Raw genomic sequence first — 20520 nt, 5'->3', positions numbered from 1 at the left:
ATGCCATTTTCTCATTGTAAACACATATCCATATGAAATTGCCATGAAAACTACATTTGAAATTCAAGTGGTGATGGTTTTGACCCCACATTAACATTTTTAGAGGAAATAACCTTTGGTGGAAATGTGCATTAAACATTATTACAAATTTAATGAAAAAGCATGCATTTGTGCAAGATAGGATATCCCTAGGTATATTCAGTCTCATGACTTTTTTGAATGTTATCTAAATCGAACATGAAATATACTTTATCTATAGGCATGACCATTACATCATGTGACTTACTGAATTCTGTCTAGTCTTCAGCCCCATAGAAATTATTATCTACATCAATTTTGCTGATTTTTTTTTTCATTTCTCTTTCGAGTAGGCTCCATTCAAGGCATAATGAAAACCTTTTGTCAAGTACTTATATGAAATTTCAATACCCAATTTTATTCTTAAAAACTCATTTGCACCTTCCACTACTCGGGCAGTGGTCTCTGACTCTGTTTCCTTAATTCTATAAAGCCTAATTTCACAGGATAGATTTTAATCTATCCTGCACCCCAGGGTCACCACCTGCAGGACTACTGCACCCCAGGGTCACCACCACAACACTGAGCTGACTCCTGAGAGAAATGGACCGTACCTCACAACTACCCACTTCAGAAGCTCTGTAACCTAGCTACAATTGGAAGCAATGCACCTGTGCAATCAGACTTCAGGAAGCCTTCTTTCCACTTAATAGATGTGTCTATGTAAATGGCCCCCAGAAAAATCATCATTGTGTGTCCATGATCACATTTTAAAATACATAGTTCATAATATTACTTCTCTTAAAATTAAAGAATTAAAGCTCAAATTTTTTTCTAAATATATTTACTTTAAAATGTAGACTCCAAATATTCCTGACCATTTAGATGGGCCAGTCCTTAATCTATGAAGAGCTGAACATATCCATAGAATTCTACTAAGCTTTCATTTCTGAAGAGGAACAAAACTATACATCATTGTCTTTTGTTTCTGAAATGTAATTTCGAAATAAAATAAAATTGAAAAGTAATTCTCACTAGACCTAGGAATTTCCTAAATGGATCAAAGTACTTTTGAACACAGGTGGGATTTAATTAAAATGACATGACTTGTTGTTAGGAGAACAAGTTGCAGCATTGCTTACTAGTTCATTCTGTTTGTTTCTGTGTGTGGTCCACTTATAAGGAAACTTAACAGTAAGGACGCTCTAATATTTCTTTTATCACACGTGGGTACAATTGGTGGATGGTGGGGTGTCTATCCGACTTTTGTTTTCTTTATTATCGTTCAGATCTGAATCTTTGCGAAGGTGACACTTGAACACTTGCTTATAAGCCTTCCTGAAATTTTCAGAGAGAAATGCATATATAATAGGATTCACCGAGGAATTGCTGTACGCCAGGCAGTGGGCGGTGATTCTGAAGAAGAAGGAAGCTGGCGTCAGCGGGAAAACTCCAAACTCAACCCAGAGATGGATGATGTGGTGAGGCAGCCAGGAGATTCCAAACACCACGACCACCACCAGAATCGTCTGTGCAGTCTAGAAAAGAAGAGGAGGAGGAGGAGGAGGCGGCGAAGGAGGGGGAGGAAAGGAGGAAGCAAGGGAGGAGGAGGAGGAGGGAAATTCATTGATTACAACAGAAAAAGAATCCAGCATTTTAAAATACAGCCTAAGCTAATTTTATGTGTATTTTCATGAGATAAAGAATGGATACAACTGCTTTAAGTGTTAACCTTCACTTTCCATAACACTTTTGTTCATAAATTCTCCAGGACCTGTCATTACCTTCCAAAGTAATAATTTTACGATATATGTGAAACGCATTATGGGAAGTATGCTTTGAGTCATGGAATTAGAAATGTGCGAAGATTAGAGGCTGTAACTTCTAAACCAGCAAAACTGTTCAAGCGTGGCCCCACTGCAGCGGTATCACCAGCAATGCCTCTCGGAGGAGCGCTGCACTTTGCTCCAAATAGTCGGTCCCCTCCACGAACAAGTGTGTAGCTGTTTACTTCTCCTTGTTAAACGTCAGCAAATTCAAGACCTAATTAATTGATGCACCGACGTGTTTCATTTCAGTTTCAGTCTATGGACCGAATTACCCCTTTTGCTTTCTTTCATTTCAACTCTTTCTTTGCTGCTCCTAAATAAGAAATACTTAGAAGTCAGAGGCAGAGTCTTCATGTTTCTTTTGTGGTTTCTACTGAGAAAATGATCGGAGGAAGCCGTGGCTGATTAGAGACCACAACAGGGGAGGACAACAACCTCCTGAGATCAACAGCCATGCGCCTGTGTGCCTGGCCACGGCCTCCTCGCTGGCCACAAACCTATGGGGCTGGAATTAAGCCTACGGCAACTTCGCCTGTTCCACACATGTTGGAAGAGAAGAGCTCGGTAGCTTAGTTTGTGATTAATTGAAAACTCCATCTCTCTGGATTCAAGGAAAAGACAATGATCAATTTTATTAAAATGCTTCAATTATGGGAGTCTACTGTTTTCTAAACTATAAAATACAAAGCAATCAGTCGGTTCCCTCCTCAGACGGACTGTTCTATAACAGGTGCACCTCAAAACCCACACAACCTCTAGTGCCTCGATGGTCACAGCAGAGCCATCGAAACTAGCAGACCGATGATGGGGCCACATGCATTATTTCACCAAGTCCCCTTTACGACCCCATGATGACCCACAGGTTGTGGATGAGGAAACCGACACTCGGGAGGGGAGAAGCAAACGCCCACTGTCCCACAGCTGAATGCAAAGTTGGGGCTGGTAGCCAGGCCGACTTAACCCCCAGCCCATGCCCCGCACAGCTGGGGTACAAGGGAACCTCTGGTAAATCAGGAGCCACACTTCCCTCTCTGCACACAACACACAACACGGCTGCTTCACAAGAAGCATTACGCTAAATGTGTCAGCAATAAAGGCCCCATGAGACAACCTCCATCTCAGTTCCCTGGCTTGAAGGGAGAGAGCACTTCCATGTCCTCCTCTGTTTGACGGCTTCAGCAATCTGTTCTCTTTGCCAACGAGTTTACTTCTTATAGGAAAAAAGAAACATTAAGCATGTAAGAGGTGCACACTTTCAGCCCCTTGTCCAAAGATTAGGACTCAAGGAACCCCTTTCTCTCAGACATACTCCAGGCTACAATACAGGTATTGATCGACTTACGACCTATGCAACTTACAGCCATTAGACTTTACGACCACAATTGCTAGCCACGACTGCTCCGCGTCTGGCAGCACAAACGTTGACCAGCTGGGCGTACGACAGTGAGGACCAGCTTCTGGCAGCACTACCATCTCCACGTGCATATAGCCTACTCAAATTATGACCAAATCATGTTACGACCGGTCTGTCGGAACCAATCGTGGTCATAAGTCGAGCACTAGCTGTATTTTAGAGCATGCTTGGACATGGGGAGAGGAAGCATCAGTGTGAGCCAGCAGCAATCCCACTGACACGGTTTGTCTGTGCCCCCCACCCCCCAGATCTCAACTTGAATTCTCGTTTCCATCATCCCCACACATCATGGGAGGGATCTGGTGAAAGGTAATTGAATCATGGGGCGTTTCCCTCATGCTGTTCTCAAGAGAGCCAATGAGTTCTCACAAGATCTGATGATTTTATAAGGGTTTTCCTCTGACCCTTTGCTCTCATTCTTCCCCTTCCTGCTGCCATGTGAAGATGGATGTGTTTGCTTCCAGTTATGCTATGATTGTAAGTATCCTGAGGCCTCCCTAGCCCTGTGTAACTGTGAGCCAATTAAACTTCTTTCCTTTATAAATAACCCAGTCTTGGGTATGTCTCTATTAGCAGTGTGAGAACAGACTGATACAGTAAATTGGTACTGCAGAGAGTGGGGCACTGCTATAAAGATACCCAAAAATGTGGAAGCAACTTTGGGACTGGGTAATAGGCAGAGGTTGAAACAGTTTGGAGGGCTCAGAAGTAGACAGGAAAACGTGGGGAAGTTTGAAAGTTCCTAGAAACTTGTTGAATGGCTTTGACCAAAATGCTGATAGTGATACAAACAATGAAGTCCGGGCTAAGGTGGTCTCAGATGGAGATGAGAAACTTCTTCAGAACTGGAGTAAAGGTCACTCTTGCTATGCTTCAGCAGAGAGACTGGTGGCATTTTGCCCCGGCCCTAGAGATCTGTGGAACTTTGAACTTGAGAGAGATGGTTTGGAATTGGAACTTATGTTTACAAGGGAAGCAGAGCATAAAAGTTTGGAAAATTTGCAGCCTGACTATGCAGTAGAAAAGAAAACCCCGTGTTTGGAAAAGAAATTCAAGCAGGCTGCAGAAATTTGCATTAGGAATAAGAAGCCAAGTGTTTGTCACCAAGACAGTGGGGAAAATGTCTCCAGGGTGCCTCAGAGGTCTTCATGGCAGCCCCTACCAAGAGAGTGGGGAAAGTGTCTCCAGGGCGCCTCAGAGGTCTTCATGGCAGCCCCTTCCAGCACATGCCCAGACGCCTAGGAAGAAAGATGGTTTCATATCCAAGCCCAGGGCTTGCTGCTTTGTGCGGTCTTGGGACTTAGTGTCCTGTGTCCCAGCTGCAGCTAAAAGCAGCCAAAATATAGCTCAGACCATTGCTTCAGCGGCTGTAAGCCCCAAGCCTTGGCAGCTTACCCATAATGTTGGGACTGCAGGTGCACAGAAGTCAAGAATTGAGGTTGGGGAACCTCCGCCTAGATTTCAGAGGATAAATGGAAATGCCTGTATGCCCAGGCAGAAGTCTGCTGCAGGGGCAGAGCCCTTATGGAGAACCTCTGCTAGGGCAGCGTGGAATGGAAAGGTAGGGTTGAAGCCCACACACAGAGCCCCCACTGGGGCATTGCCTAGTGGAACTGTGAGCACAGGGCTACCATCCTCCAGATCCCAGATCCGCAAACAGCTTACATCCTGCACTTGGAAAAGCCACAGACACTCAACACCAGCCACGAAGCCAGCTTGGAAGGGGGTTATATCCTGCAAAACCACAGGGTTAGAGCTGCCCAAGGCCATGGGAGCCCACCTCTTGCATCAGCATGACCTGGATGTGAAACATGGAGTCAAAGGATCCCCACTGAATTCAGACTTGCATGGGGCTAGCAGCCCCTTCATTGTGGCCAATTTCTCCTATTTGGAATGGGTGTATTTTCCCCAATGCCTATAACCCCGTTGTATCTAGGAAGTATAAATGGTACTTGCTTTTGATTGTAAAAGCTCATAGGTGAAAGGGACTTGCCTTTTCTCAGATAAGACTTCAGACCCAGACTGTTGAGTTAATGCTGGAATGAGTTAAGACTTTAGGGGAATGCTGGAAGGGTATAATTGTGTTTTGAAATGTGAGGACATGAAATTTGGGAGGGGCCAAGAGCAGTAAGACATGGTTTGGCTGTGTGTTCCCACCCAAATCCAATCTTGAATTGTAGTTCCTATAATCTCCATGTGTGGTAGCAGGAATCTGACAGGAGGCAGCTGAATCATGAGGGCAGTTACCTTCATGCTATTCTCATTATAGGGAAAGAGTGCTCATGAGATCTGGTGGTTTTATAAGGGGATTTTCTTCCCTTTACTCTCAATCTTCTCCTTCCTGCCACCATGTGAAGAAGGACGTGTTTGCTTACCCTGACACCAGGATCGTTAAGTTTCCTGAGGCCTCCCCAGCCCTGTGGAATTGTGAGTCAATTAAACCTCTTTCCTTTATAAATTACCCAGTCTTGGGTATGTCTTTATTAGCAGCGTGAGAACAGACCAATGTACCCAGTCTCCTCCCAGGCCTCACTTGGTTTCATAGAGCAGGAAAGCAGACCTCCGCCCTGGCCTTCTCTCACGGTGCACAGGTGTGGTGAAGGGTTCACCTGTGGCCACCAGTCTGTTTCCTAAACAGAAATACTCTGACTAAAATGGATGAGTGGGAGAAGAACAGTTGGAGGAAAAGAAGAGAAGGAGAGAGAGAAAGAATGAAAATAGAGCTTTGTATTTCTTGTAACTTCACATGGAGGGAAGACTAGGACACAGGAAAGTGAGTCCACAGCTGAGACAGCACTGTCCCACCACAGACTTTTCCTGGGGACACAGGACTTCCTACAACCATTCTGCATGGACCTCACAGCCTGCAGGACTATCACAGAGTGGTGGGAACCACACTTCTAGGAGGGGAAATCCTACATGCAAAAGGACTCTTCTTATCAATTCCCATGAACTGGAGTCCCACTGCAAAAGAAAATGACAACCAGACTCTAACTCATGAGATACCAGCTCTTCAAAGATTGACACGAGGTAGCAAAGTAAGACGTGAGATGAAGTTTATCAAACAGAGGGACTGGAAGGCAGGAAGCTGTGTCCAGGATCCAGGCAGAGGCAGCAGAGGGAGGGCTAGATATCAGGTTAAGACCAGGACAAGTCCCACTAGCAAGGTGGACAGGAGGTGAGCATGAAGCTCCCTATCGAGAGGCACCAGGGATTGCACAAGACCCCAGGACTTACAGCATGTGTGTGTTCCCGCCTGGCCAAGCCATAAGCTGGTTGTATGACCTTTGCAAAATGCCATAAAGTCCCTGAGCCTCAACTTCCTAATCTGAAAGTAGGATGAACCAATGCAGTGATTCCTAGACCATGCCTCGTCTACTTAAATAAGACAAACAACTCGGGTATAAAACTATGAGTACGGGTTTTATAGGCTACAAGCTTACATATTAAAGCCATTTACTGCAGGACACACAGAGCAAACAGATAATGTGCTCACGTATATTAAGGGAGTGCCTGCTATCAATCCATTTATCCATTAGTGGATGAGAAATGCCATTCTCAGATGATTCAATCAAAACAATCTAGATGTAATTATACCTACAAATAGAATATAAAACATCATCTTTTCTTTTTAAGACTATCAGACCTTCTCTCCACTTCATAAAATAATCACCCTCTGGGTATTGCATTTCATTGCTTCTTTAGACATTTTTACTAAGTACAAAGCAGAAATCTATTCCAACAGCTTCCTGATAAGATCCATGCCTTATCAACGTCCACAAGGCAAATGGTAGTGTGTCCTGAGGCCGGAGCGTTTGCTGTGGCAGTGTTTGCGAACTTTGTGGGTCTGCAACTCATTCAAAGTTTACCTTTAAATTTTTACTGGTCACATTGGTCTTCTTAGAGTCATGGACAAGAATCAGGTTCTTTTTCTTGGTTTACCAGCAGCTTTGAAATGAGATGGGATTACAGTTTGCAGCATAAATATCAGGAAAGAAGGCTTAATGGGCATTTGCATAAACTATACCATTTGTGTCAGATTGTTCCCAAGGCCATTTCATAGAAGGCTTGTCAACACTGACCGTCCCCCCAGCTACGTATCTCCAGGAGATTACTATTTTCTTCATGTTTATGAAGCATCTCGGCCATTGAAGCTGAAGGCCTCCTACTTGTTAGAAACCAACTCACTGCAAACAGGCCCTGGGCCCCTAGTCCTGCTGTCTTTGAGCAGAGTCCAATTCAGTCGTAGCAATAACTATGTGGCAAATACACCCTTGTGCATGGTTGAAAACAGAAGATGATTTTTATCTTCATTCTTCCCTTGCAAAGGAGGCTGGTAGAAGATGGGACATGGGGCAAGAAGTTTCATGCCACTAGAAAACCGTCTTTCTTGATTTACTCCTGCTCCACACTGTCAAACTCAGGAAACAATATGCGTAGCATAGACTAGCTCAAAGTTAAAGATCTGGCAAAATAATGCACGAGTACTAATTTCAACCCTGGGATTTAAGTAGGTTAGTATGTCCATCCTTACCCAGTGCAAAGCTTTCTTTAAAATTCAGATAGCTACACCTCATCTATTATGGCCCTAAAGCAATTGGTAGAGGTTGTTAGTTACCCAAGAATCCTCCTTTTCAAAAGCTCAGCCAGGTACAGCGGCTTATGCGTGTAATCCCACCACCACATTGGGAGGCTGAGGCAGGAAGATCACTTGAGGCCAGCAGTCCTAGGCCAGCCTGGGCAACATACTGAGACCCCATCTTTAAACGCCATTTTCAGATAACTCAGCTGGGTGCAGCAGCGTGCACCTGCAGTCCTAACTACGCAGGGGGACGACTGAGGTGGGAGGATCCCTTGAACCCAGCAGGTTAAGGCTGCAGTGAGCGATCATCACAGCACTGTGTCCCAACCTGGGCAACAGAGCAAGGCTCCATCTCTAAAAATAAATGTAAAAGGAGCTCAGGATGGTGTTTGGAGAACCACTGATGAATTACATAAAAGCCACACCAAAAGGAAAGTTGTCTTACCAACCTCAAGTTAAAGGTAATAAAAAATGCTTTGTTCAATGTCAACCCCTAAGGCTGAAGCAGCTCCTCTCCTCAGAAAGAACTGGAAAAGCCGCTTCCTATCTTTCCCACAGAAACATCAGAAAATAACCAAACACCAAATCTGCAGGAGCTTGATTTTAGACTTCCAAACTCCAGGACTGCAAGAAATCCATTTCTATTGTTTATGGACCACCTAGGATGTACCATTTTCTTACAGCAGCCAGAATGGACTAAGACCAGTGGATCAGCTCAGAGAAAGTAACATAGAGAACTCCCCTCTCTGGAGGAGGAGGCTGGTTTTTAAAATTTATTTATAATGTGATTCTTTCTTCTCTCTTACAGGGTCCTCCATCTCCATTAGACAGACCTGTCTCCTGTGTGTGCACGGCTTCCCTTCTTTGTCTATTTAGTGTACAGAATCCCAACATTATCTTATGATGGAGAAAAAGTCATCATCTAAAATTACGTGCTAAATCTCAATACAAAATCTTCTTATACTTGAGTTTAGGTCTTTTATTAGCATGGTACTCTTTCTGCTGAAAGTATCTGAAAAAATATTAATCTCTCTTCTTATTGTGAGATGCTCTTTTCCAAGTCATCTGAGATGTCTGTTCTTTCTTCAAAGAATTGTATTCACAATATATCTAATGGAACTTGGCTTGACAGAAAAAAAGTGACTAAAAGATGAAAACGATTTAAAAAAAAACCCTCACAAATTATATAAATGACAGCCAAAAAGCTTACTGAATTACTTTAAGCCAAAGAAACAACGACAATAAAAGCAAATGTTAAAAGAGCCCAGTGGCTTGATAGGATATCAAGAGATCCGTTAATCCCATTTTCCTCAAGAAGCAACCATCCCATTTGGGTGTCTATCCCATTTTGAGGTCTTCCAAGGTTTTAACAATCAGCTTTGAGCCAGAAACATTTCTTTATGTCTAACAAAGCTTAAGCAAAGCATGTGATCAATCACAGCGCTTCATTCTTCTTTTGTAAAACTCCCATTCTTCTTTTGCAGTTTCTCCAAACGTGAATAACTGTTAGCATGTTTATAACGAAAGGCCAATCTCCCCACCCCATAATACTTACAACTCTCAACAGGAAAGCCCTGCATGGACGGTGGCACAGTCTCAAAGTTTGTGTCCTTACCCCCTCCAAAAAATTCATATATTGGAACCTAATCACCAAAGTGATGATATTAAGAGGTGGGGCTTTTAGGTGGTGATTAGGCCATGACGTGTGGGGGAGACCTCATAATGGGACTGGAGCCCTTATGAAAGAGGGCCCAGAGAGCTGCCTATCTCTTCTACCCTATAAGGACACAGAGAGAAGGGCCATCTATGAACCAGAAAATAGGCCTCACCAAACTTTGAATCTGTAGGAGCTTGATTTTAGACTTCCAAACTCCAGGACTGCAAGAAATAAACTTCCATTGTTTATGAGCCACCCAGGCTATGGTATTTTCTTAAAACAGTCTGAACAAACTAAGACCAGTGGATACAGCACATAGCAAGGGAACTTTACTGAGCCATTGAGAGAAAGGGCTGGAAACAAGTGGAGCTGAAATGAGCAAACCATCCACATCCCTGTCACATCTTCCATTACCCATCAAATGATGACACATGTGCACCAGTAGCAATTTTCTGTGCTGAGACCTGGGAAATACCCACAAAGAACCAGTACAGTTCCTGTCTTCAGGGAAGTTGCCATATATTCTTGCTTTCTGTTCCCTCCCAAGTTTTTCCTTTCTCGTCTCTTCTGCCTCTGTCCCCCTCTCCGCCACCTCCCTTCTCTCCACTCCCTTCCTTCCACTCCCTCTGCTTACCCTTCCTCTGCTCCTCTCTCCTATATCTTTCTTAGATGCACACACACCACCCTTACCACCACCACAGCCACCACTTTTACTGTCACCACCATCACCACCGCAATGGTCACCATCATCATCACCATGGCCACCACCACTACCGCTACCACCGCCACCACCACCACCATCACCACCACCACCACCACCATCACAACCACCGTCACCATCACCACGACCATCACCATCACAGTCGCCACCATCACCATCACCACCATCACCACCACCACCACCACCATCACCATGACCACCACCACCACCTACCACCATCATCACCACCATCACTACCACCACCACAATCAGCACCATCATCACCATTGCCAGTACCACCACTGCTACCACCGCTGTCACCACTACCACCACCATCACCATCACCACTGCCACCACCACCACCATCACCACCACCACCACCACCAACGTCACCATCACCACAACCATCACCATCACAGTCACCACCATCACCATCACAATCGCCACCATCACCACCACCACCATCACCATTACCGCCATCACCACCATCACAATCACCATCACCATCAACATCACCATCACCATGAACATCACCATCACAATTGCCACCACCACCATGACCACCATCACCACCACCACCACCACCATCACCACCACCACCATCACCATCACCACCGCCATCACCATCACCACCATGACCACCATCACCACCACCACCATCACCATTACCGCCATCATCACCACCATCACAATCACCACCATGACCACCACCACGACCTACCACCATCATCACCACCATTGCCACCACCACCACCGCCGCCATCAACACCACCAACACCATCACCACCACCACCACCATCACCATCACCACCACCATCACCATCAACAACACCACCATCACCACCACCACCACCACCTACCACCATCATCACCACCATCACTACCACCACCACAATCAGCATCATCATCACCATTGCCAGTACCACCACTGCTACCACTGCTGCCACCACCACCACCACCACCACCAACGTCACCATCACCACGACCATCACCATCACAGTCACCACCATCACCATCACCACCATGACCACCATCACCACCACCACCACCTACCACCATCATCACCACTATCACTACCACCACCACAATCAGCACCATCATCACCATTGCCAGTACCAGCACTGCTGCCATCACCACCATCACCACCACAATTGCCGCCACCACCATCACCATCACAATCACCACCACCACCACCACCACCATGACCACCACCACTACCCACCACCTTCATCACCACCATCACTACCACCACCATTGTCATCACCACCACCAGCACATTTATTTATTCTATGCAAACAAGGAGCCAATTAAATACATCAACAAAGATCTGACATCTGTTCAGTGGCTGTTAAGGGTCAGAGGCTATGAAAATAGGAAAGAAAATATTCATCACTTCTTCAAATGCTAGAACCTCCTCTTGGTAAGAATGAGCAAAAGGTAATTTTATATAAATATATTTTATGTATATAAGTAACCACATATGTATTATATATGCATATACTCACATAAATCTAAATATTTGTATAGATGTGTATGTGTATATAACTAAACAAAATACTGAACTAATCACTAATCTTTAGGTTTTTGATTGTAAAATAAAACAGAAATTTTTCTAATCATTCCTTATAATACCTATTTTTTAAAGTATTTTGCCTTCTCTGAGACCATCACAACTCTCCAAAACTTTTTCAAATATAGAGACTAATACTACCATTGACACAAATAAGATTCAGCAAATGTTAAAGAAATGTTTTACTTCTTTTGGTAAGCAAAAAATCTTTTGAATCATTCATAAACATTCATCACAGATCAGTTAAAGTTTGGCAAGCCTGATCCCTCCCTAGAGAAATTAATCTCTTCCTCCCCTGATGCGCCAACACTCCTCACTTGAACAGTCCTTTGGGACTTACACATGTCTCTTCCGTTACAGGGCTGGCTCCCATGAGGAGTCAGTGCCTCTTAGAATCCCCTGGATCAGCTTGGTCCTACACAGAGCAGGTGCTCTAAAAATCACTGACCAAGGAGAAGTTAGAAACAACCCTTAATTGTCTTTAAAGAATCGTTTTCTTAGAAATCAGAAGTGTGGCTCAGAGGAAACATAAATAGACATACCAGAAAAATGGAAAATCTCTGCCATAGCAGCACATCACCAAAAACAGAGGAGGAAAACACCAACTTCTAGAGTTTATCCCATTCCTATAACTTAGCACTTGGTCAGCTGCTCTAATGAGGGGCTTAGAGGCTTAAAATGAAATGAAATACACATAATAATTGTTCAGACATAAGAAAGGATCAATGGAATAAAGCTGTTACATGGTCGTTATTTATATTGCACCTTGTATTCTTAGGTGGTTATCCTAAAAACTGTATGAATGCATTTCTAGCACAAGCTATTTTTTTTGTTTTTGTTGTTGCCAGGAAAAAGAAAAGTCTTAATGTTTGGGCTTTATAACCAATTCTCTACCATTGGTTTTGGCTCCAGGATATCAGATGGCCTTTTAGCCACATTGCTGCTCATAAACAAGGAAAGTCAGGAAGAGCTCTCCTTTATTCAAGCAGAATTTTTAAAGTAAACATGATTAAATGTGATCTAAACTAGAATTTCTACAAATTATGTATGTCATTGATCATAACAAAACTTAGAAAACACAGTATTTTAAGATGTTATTACCAACACTTTTGGGTTAAAATGTCTGGTTATAAGCTCCTACTCCTTAATCATATCGCCCAATAATCTCACTCTACTTTCTAAAATCAGAAGTTACATAGATATTTTCTGAGTAAGAGTTAATTTAATCTTGATCTGTGAAATAGTTTTTCCTCACAGTGTAGAATGTCATGACCATCAGTAATGCTGCTCAGGAGAATCTTGTTTAAATCAGGGCTCAGGGGTGAGAAAGTCAGTTAGCAACGGGAGGAATCCGCTTTCAGCCTTGTGCCTCTGCAGTCTTTACCTGCTGGGTCAGAGCCAGCACACGTGTGGCTGAAAGAGATGAGGCTGGCACAGCACACTGGCGGGTTAAGGCAGGGATTATAACAATGATGTCTTAAAGGAGAACCAAACAGAGCCTTCCGGACTCACATCAGAGACGGTAAAGACAAAACACTATGACTATACTTTTCCTCTAAGAATGCATGTCAGCAGCTCTGCCCTCTGTCTCAGTCAGCCCAAGCACACCTCCCAGTGAGGCACATAATCAGCATAACCGCATTTCCTCGCCTTTCCAGATCTTTTGATCTCGCCTCCCCAGCTAAGTTTGAATGCAGCATGGAGTGACCTGCGAAGCCCTCTGCCCTCGCTGAGGCTGACCCTCATTTCCACCCTAACGGTGGGAGGCTCATCTCAAGCACCCTTAGCCACACTGAGGACCCTAATGTTACAGGCTTTGGGAGGATGTGAGGACAAGTAGAAGTAAAGATGAACTAAGCTCTGAAAAGTAACAGATATATTTGTGATCATTACCTTTTTCTTGGATGTTTCAGACTTCTTTGACATGTTCTTCAACTTTTTATGCAAATGATTAAGGACCTGAAAGACACAAATGAAATCAGTTCGCCTCAACTCTCACAACCCACTGCCTATTTTGCATTAACCATTATTGACATGCCGAAATGGTAACATCATCATTTGTGAGACCATTCAGATTAGGTGATTAGGTGGCAATGAATATAAGTTGCCAAATGCATTCTTTTCTAACATTTAGGAGCGCTGCAGGAAGGCTGGTGCACAGCCAGACAAGCTCACAGCCAGAGCACCTGTTTGCAGGGAATGCCCAGTGCATGGAGCTCTGGGGATTTATCCAGAAAGAGCCATGCCATGACCCACTCATGCATGCTTCTTAGGCTATTGTCTGCCTCAGTTTCCCCCAGGAGCCCACATAGTAACAAACACCAGGTCCCTGCTACATGTCAGGCACAATGTTAGATCCTGGATACGTCAAAAAACTAGAGGTTTGCCCTTCCAAAATTCATCATCTGATGAAGAAAGAAATCAAGTAAACAAAGGAAGACAGTACCATCAGACGTGTCTTCAGTGCAGCCAGGCCAAAGATTGCCTGCGTTTTTGCCAAAATATTCTTTCTTTCTTCCTCATATGGGCTGCCTCCACTGCATTTCTGTCAGCAAATCACCACCCATCAGGCTTCCTTTCATTCTTTACTCAAATCCTACCCACTGTGCTGTGCTTTTAGATAACTTATTGGGGATTCAGCATCACTGATGATTTATAAACCATTTTTGCAAGATTTTACAACGAATGTCTCTGTCAGGGAATCTCCTTGAGACATGGTGGCTCCCTTAGAAATCATTTTTGTCTTTTTTTTTGGCCAGTGTAATACTCAGAAGAAATGCCATGAAAATTTGGAGATTTCGAAGTAGGAATTTCCAACATATATTTGGTCTTAGACCACATTGTCAAGCCTGCAGAACTGTTACTTAAGTTCATTTCCATATCCCATCTGAGGGAAAATCCAGAAAAATCGAGCCCCAGGGTGGCTAAGTGCTTTAGATCATCTGTAGATTGCTGAGAAGTCTTTCAAGGAACCAGAAGCCATGTTCCAACCAGTTCTTTGCTCCTTGCAGCACTGTAGCATGGAAATCATTTAATCGAATTGAACTTATTGCAAAAGCCCGCTCCATTCAGCCAGATGAGGCACTTCCAGAGCAATTAGTCAGACCCTACCTGGAAGCCACAGGATATATTTACCAGCTGCCCAGGCCCTATACAGGTGAAGAAGAGGCCATCAGGGGTATGAATTTCTGACTTCAAATTCTCTCCCCTTCTGAGATGCTTCCCACTTCCGGAAATGACTCAGCAACATCCACAACAAAACAAGTGTTTGCTTGCCGCAGGAGCATTTGGAAAAACACTCAACACATTGACAAGGTGTTCCTTTACTGTTCTGCCTGCAGAAATCAGAGTACCAAAACCTGAATGCAAGGCAACCACAGAACAGGAGCTTTCCTGCAGGAGAAAATGAGAGTGTTTTGAAGGGGAAGGAAAGGGCTGGAGGAGACAGGACCCTGCCCAAGAGGACAGGACTGCCTAGGTGGCTCAGTGGCAGCCTTCCCCAGGGGAAACAGCAGGACAACACTGGCCACTGAGGACAGAGGACCCAGGAGACACCAGAGGACAGGCCACACAAGCAAAATCAGAGAGAGACACCTGAACAAATCACAACAAAACATCCAGATGTGACCAGCTTCATAACACTGCCAGGCTCCATCGGTTCCTTCCAAAAAGGAATTTGGATCCCAGCTCAGCCACTTCAAAACAGTTCAGTATGTTGAATGCTGTTTAATAAAGAAAATACTCAAGTATATTTGTATTCGCTCTGTTTCTCTTCAATGGCTCATACTATGAGTACAGGATGATATATCATGATGCACCCCACTGAAGGTCTTGTCAGCAAAGTAGGAAGAATATAGATATCATGACAGGTTATGATGATGTTTAAGAAGACAGTGATAGCAGCATACTGGGGTCTCTCGGCGAGTCTGTGAGTTTCTGAGCATGCACAGGAAGGTGCCTAGTTCAAAGCAAACCCAGGTCCTGCTGGGCACATCCTAGGGATTTGGAGGGATTTAGTGGGCTGGGCACATTGAGTTTGTCCTCATGGTAGAACAAGGAGGCTCTGGACAGTAATTCACTCTAAGGAAAGTGACCTAGGGTCACAGCCCTGTACAAAAACAGCTCCACAGTACCAGAGGGGAGGGGCTCCTCAGGGGACACTGGGCGGACCACTTCAACTCATCCTCCAGCCCATGTATTCGATCAGTTTCCCAGAAACTGGTACGAAAAAACATTCCATTACAAACTTGTAAGAATTTGAAGGCAAAAGGCAACTCTGGAATGCAATTGTCTTGAGTCTTTTTGTTTGTTTAAAGCATCATAACCTCAGGTTCCCTTTTAGTCATCTGTGTTTTTTCAGGTTATCCAACAGACCTGGAGTTTGGAGAACAGTGAATCCTGAAACTCACACGCAAGTAGCAAAATCCTTAACTGGAGGGTGCACACCTGATGCCTGAGCCAAAGAAAAGCAACCTGAAACAACTAATTATCTCCACCTACCCATGACAGCCCTGAAATGAACTTGCAAATATTATGCTGAATGCAAAATATTTTTCCAGTTATGCTTGGAAGCAAACTATTTCCATATTTTAAAAATCCAAATTCATTACGTTTTTTTTTTTAAAAAAAAACTGTTTTGTAATTTTGCCCTTCTGTGTGACTTTTATAGACTTGCAAATGACAGAAATGTAACCTAATTTATTTCTAAAAGCTTACTTTGTCATTTCCAGTAAGAAGACTTTAGTTCTTCTCCCCAAAGGTTCAGGGGCATAAGGAAGAATGTGCTTCAGTTCCAAAGCAGTAATTGGGAACTTGACAGCCATGTTTTCAGAATCCCAATCTCATACTTCAGTGTCCTCAAGGCCTCATCAACTGTCCCGTCCGTGGGAGACTGGGAATCCCTGTGTTAAATCCTTCGTGAATCATTCACCAGCTTCATAATCTGAGTCAGGTGTTCTTTTCCAAAGATGTTTTTTCTTAAATAATAAAATCTGGGTAAATAATAAAATAGCCCCAAGCCACAGAGGTGTGCCAGTTAAATGAGATGGTGCACATATCAGATAATTGTGCTATGTAAAATAGCCTTTGTTTAGTATTTGCAGAAGACCACATTAATAAACCAGCCATTTTCCAAATAGCTAAGCTAGAGTTATTTTCCAAATTCCCTTACTGCTACTATATTTCTTTTTTATTTTTTTTTTAACAGAGTCTCGTTCCATCACCCAGGTTGGAGCGCAGTGGTGCCATCTTGGCTCACTGCAACCTCTGCCTCCCGGGTTCAAGTAATTCTCCTGTCTCAGCCTCCTGAGCAACTTGAACTACAAGTGCCTGCCACCACACCCAGCTAATTTTTGTATTTTTAGTAGAGACAGGGTTTCACCTTGTTGGTCAGGCTGGTCTTGAACTCCTGACCTCAGGTGATCCAGCTGCCTCAGACTCCCAAAGTGCTACGATATTTCTTTATAATTACCTTTTGGTGCAGGCTGTCCAGATAACATCCAAAAACATTACGCTTCACAATAGACACAATCTACAGAGAAAAACTAGATGGAGAGAAACAGGTGGCTTATAGTAAACATCTGTGTTGAGAACAATACCTTGTGAACTGAGTGTTGAAAGTTCTTGTTCTACCTAGTCAGGTTATTTGTGGTTGTATAATCACAGCCTTATGAAAACAGAATGAGAGACAGAGGGAGGCGAGGTCAGGTGGAACCTGGTAATAGAGCTGCATTTCCAATAGCGACGCTCTGAAGCTAGTAGGGTGGGGACACTGGGGTTTACCCCTGAATCGCCATCACCTGATTATTAAAATAAGCGCCTGTTTACGCAAGTGGAAACAACGTGTGTCGAACGCTGAAGCCCTTTTCATCAGTATAAAATCTTCAAACCCTTGTGGATTTCATGAAAAAGAATGTGGGTGCTGAGCTCTGCCCTGCTATACAACGGGAAAAGCCATCTCCCGGGAAGGAGACCCCAGCCCGCCGAAGCCACACGTGTGGACCGGGCCTCTGCTACATTTAGGTGAAGATCCGCCGCCTCAACCTCCCCCCGCCCCCTGTCTAGGATACCTTTCTAAAAAAGATTGAAATGGAGAAGCCCACAGCTTGAATCCATTCCGTTCAAAGTTCCCTGGAGCCTGCGGTCAGGACCCTGTCAAGAAACACCCTTTTGACACTTGGGTTTATGAAGCTAAGCTTCAGAATAAATAAAATTCGAAGCTCTGTCCCTGGGATCAGCGGCTTCACACCGCCCGGAGTGCGCAAAGCCTTCAGCGCGAGGGCGAACTGCGCACCACGGGGAGAGGGGCCGCCGGCGAGTCACCCCCACGGCCGCTGAGAGCCCGGGAGGGGCGGTGGGGACCCGCCACCACCGCGAAAGGCCGGCGCTCCGGTGACCACGCGCCCTGTCAGGTCCCACAGCCCCGCGGCGGTCACTTCCCCGCGCAGCTGAAGTGGTTTAGAGTCGCTGAAAAGGAGCGGGGTTTCCGGGGCTGGGAAGGGTACAGCCTCGCCCGCACAACGCCCTGGCAACCTGGGGCGTTGAAGGGCAGCCGCGGCGAGGAAGGGCAGGGAGGGGAGGAGAAACTTTTTCTACCAGACCCCGTGAACCGCAAACTTTCCCCAGCACGTCTCAGACTCCAAGTAACTTTCTTGCGCAAGCCAATGGCACGCTCCAGCAGAGGCCGGAGAACCTCTCCGCCCAGATCCGCCCAGCACCGCCCTGGGCGAGGGCACGGCTCAGGCAGGGCCACGGGACCCTGAGACCCCCGGCATCCCCTACCCCCGCCCCTCGGCCCACCCTCGCGCGTCACGGCCCCCCGCCCGCCGCGCCCGCCCCGCACCTTGGCGTAGCAGAAGCTGATCAGCAGGAGCGGCAGAAGGTAGCCGAAGACGAAGGTGCACACCACATAGGCCTTCTTGTGGCGAGGGTCGGGCCACTGCTCCCAGCAGAAGGTCTGGTTGCTGGCGCGCGGGTGGAAGAGGCCCTGGTGGTAGGCCACGGGCGAGGCCATGGCGATGGACAGCGCCCAGATGCAGCCCACGCCCAGCAGCGCGTTGCGGGACACCCTCAGCGAGGAGGAGCGCCGCGAGTGCACGATGGCCACGTAGCGGTCCACGGACATCGCGGCCAGCGTGAAGATGCTGACCAGCATGGACACGGTGAAGAAGTAGTGGGTGAACTTGCAGATGAAGGCGCCCAGCACCCAGGTGGGTAGCGCGTACACCGTGGCCTGGAAGGGGATGCAGAAAAGCAGGTAGGCCAGGTCGGCGATGCTCAGGTTGAGGATGAACAGGTTGGTGGTGCTCCGCGGCTTGCCCGGCTTGCTGCGCGCCAGTACCGTGATCACCAGGCTGTTGCCCAGCACGCCCAGCGCGAAGATCAGGCCGAACACCACCAGCGTGGCGAAGTTCTCCGCGCCGATGCGGAACAGCGGCCCGCGCTCCCGGGTGGAGGGCTCCGGCCAGCTCGCGTTGCCCTCGCTGAGGTTCCCCACCGCCAGCTCCATGGCCCGCGGGGCTGCTCGGGCGAGCGGCGGGGCGCCCGGGGACGAAGGGACGGCGGGTACCTGGCGGCGAAGGTGGGCTCCGGGAGTGGCCGAGGTCCCGGCGCGGAGCACGGAGCGCGGGAGTTTCCGAGCCTGGGCTTCCCCGGAGGCGCGCGCCGGCGGGCGCGGAGATCAGGCGGCCGCGCCTGCTGGCACCTTCTTCACGCCGGGTCCTTCCGAGAGAGGGCGGGTCGGGAGCGCGGAGCCAGACCTTCTCGGGAAGGGACAGTGGTCTCGAGAGCTCTGGAGTCCCCTGCCCGGGAGCCTCCGCCCGCCGCGCGACCACCGAGACTGGGAGGAGGGACCCGCCGGCCGCAGCCGCGCAGGTGGAAAGGCTTCCCGCGCCTTACCGCTGCAGATCTGCGCCGGCCGTTTTCCCTCGCTCCCGCGGCGCTGCAGGCTGCACCTGTTGCTCAGAGCCGCTCCTTCCCGCGGCGCTTCCCCAGCACCTGCCTACAGCGCAGCAGCGGAGCCAACGCTCCAGCAGACAGGGCGTCCCGCGCTCCCCGCGCTCCCCGCGCTCCGCGCCCCCTCGCCAGTGGGCTGGCGCCGCCAACTCCCTCCTGGCCTCTGCAGGGACTCCGAGTCGTCCACAGGGCGAGAGCGCTTTTGAGGCTTACTGGCGGTGGACGGAGTCGGGTGCCAGGGGCCCCCCTGCTGCCACCGAGGGGCGAAAACAGCCCGGCTGAAATCCGCGCCCCTGGAAATCACAGTGCTGGAGCGGAGACTGGACAGATTCGAGCGGGATAGGTCGCCGCCCACCTCCTGGCTGGACCCGGCGCTCGCTCGCCTGCGCGGGGTGCCGACCTGCTCCGCTGGCTGGAGGCGGGGCTGCCGGGTGCCGCGGGCGGGCTAAGCTGGGTGGGAGGCGGAGGGGGGCGGAGGGGTGCGCTGGGGTCCTCACCCGTCAGTGCCGTTCCTGCTCCTCCTCCCGGGGCGTCAGTCCGCTAGAACGCGTCTGTCCGGGGAGTAACTCCAGGAAACCGAGGCCGACGCCGCTATCTGGAGTTTTGTAAAATTCGCCGCCTAATCCCACCCTGAGCCCGCGGCCTGCTAGGGAGGGGCAAGTGGGAGGGAAGGAGGTGTGTGAAGCTTCTCTGTAGACTTGGATGGCCTTGAAGGGGAAGGCTGCTCACGCCACTCAACCTCACATCATGTGCCTTGCATTACTCATCTGAGGGATATTAACTGTAGCAATGACAAA

At 47.1% G+C, this 20520-nt stretch overlaps 1 protein-coding gene across 1 annotated transcript; it reads right to left on the bottom strand.

The window, feature by feature from the left end:
- Positions 1 to 6: 6 nt before the first annotated feature.
- Positions 7 to 19282, bottom strand: GALR1 (galanin receptor 1). The gene is made up of 3 exons (XM_017527501.1): positions 18612 to 19282; positions 13664 to 13729; positions 7 to 1556 (listed from the first exon to the last, which is right to left on the bottom strand). The coding sequence occupies exons 1-3, from the start codon at positions 19275 to 19277 to the stop codon at positions 1239 to 1241; spliced, it is 1050 nt and encodes a 349-aa protein (XP_017382990.1). The 5' UTR covers positions 19278 to 19282; the 3' UTR covers positions 7 to 1238.
- Positions 19283 to 20520: the final 1238 nt, after the last annotated feature.

This window comes from Cebus imitator, unplaced genomic scaffold (assembly GCF_001604975.1).
Source record: "Cebus imitator isolate Cc_AM_T3 unplaced genomic scaffold, Cebus_imitator-1.0 Scaffold49, whole genome shotgun sequence".
Classification (NCBI taxonomy): Eukaryota; Metazoa; Chordata; class Mammalia; order Primates; family Cebidae; genus Cebus; species Cebus imitator.
Note: the sequence above shows the minus strand (reverse complement) of the source record. Positions and strands in the feature narration are given on the sequence as shown.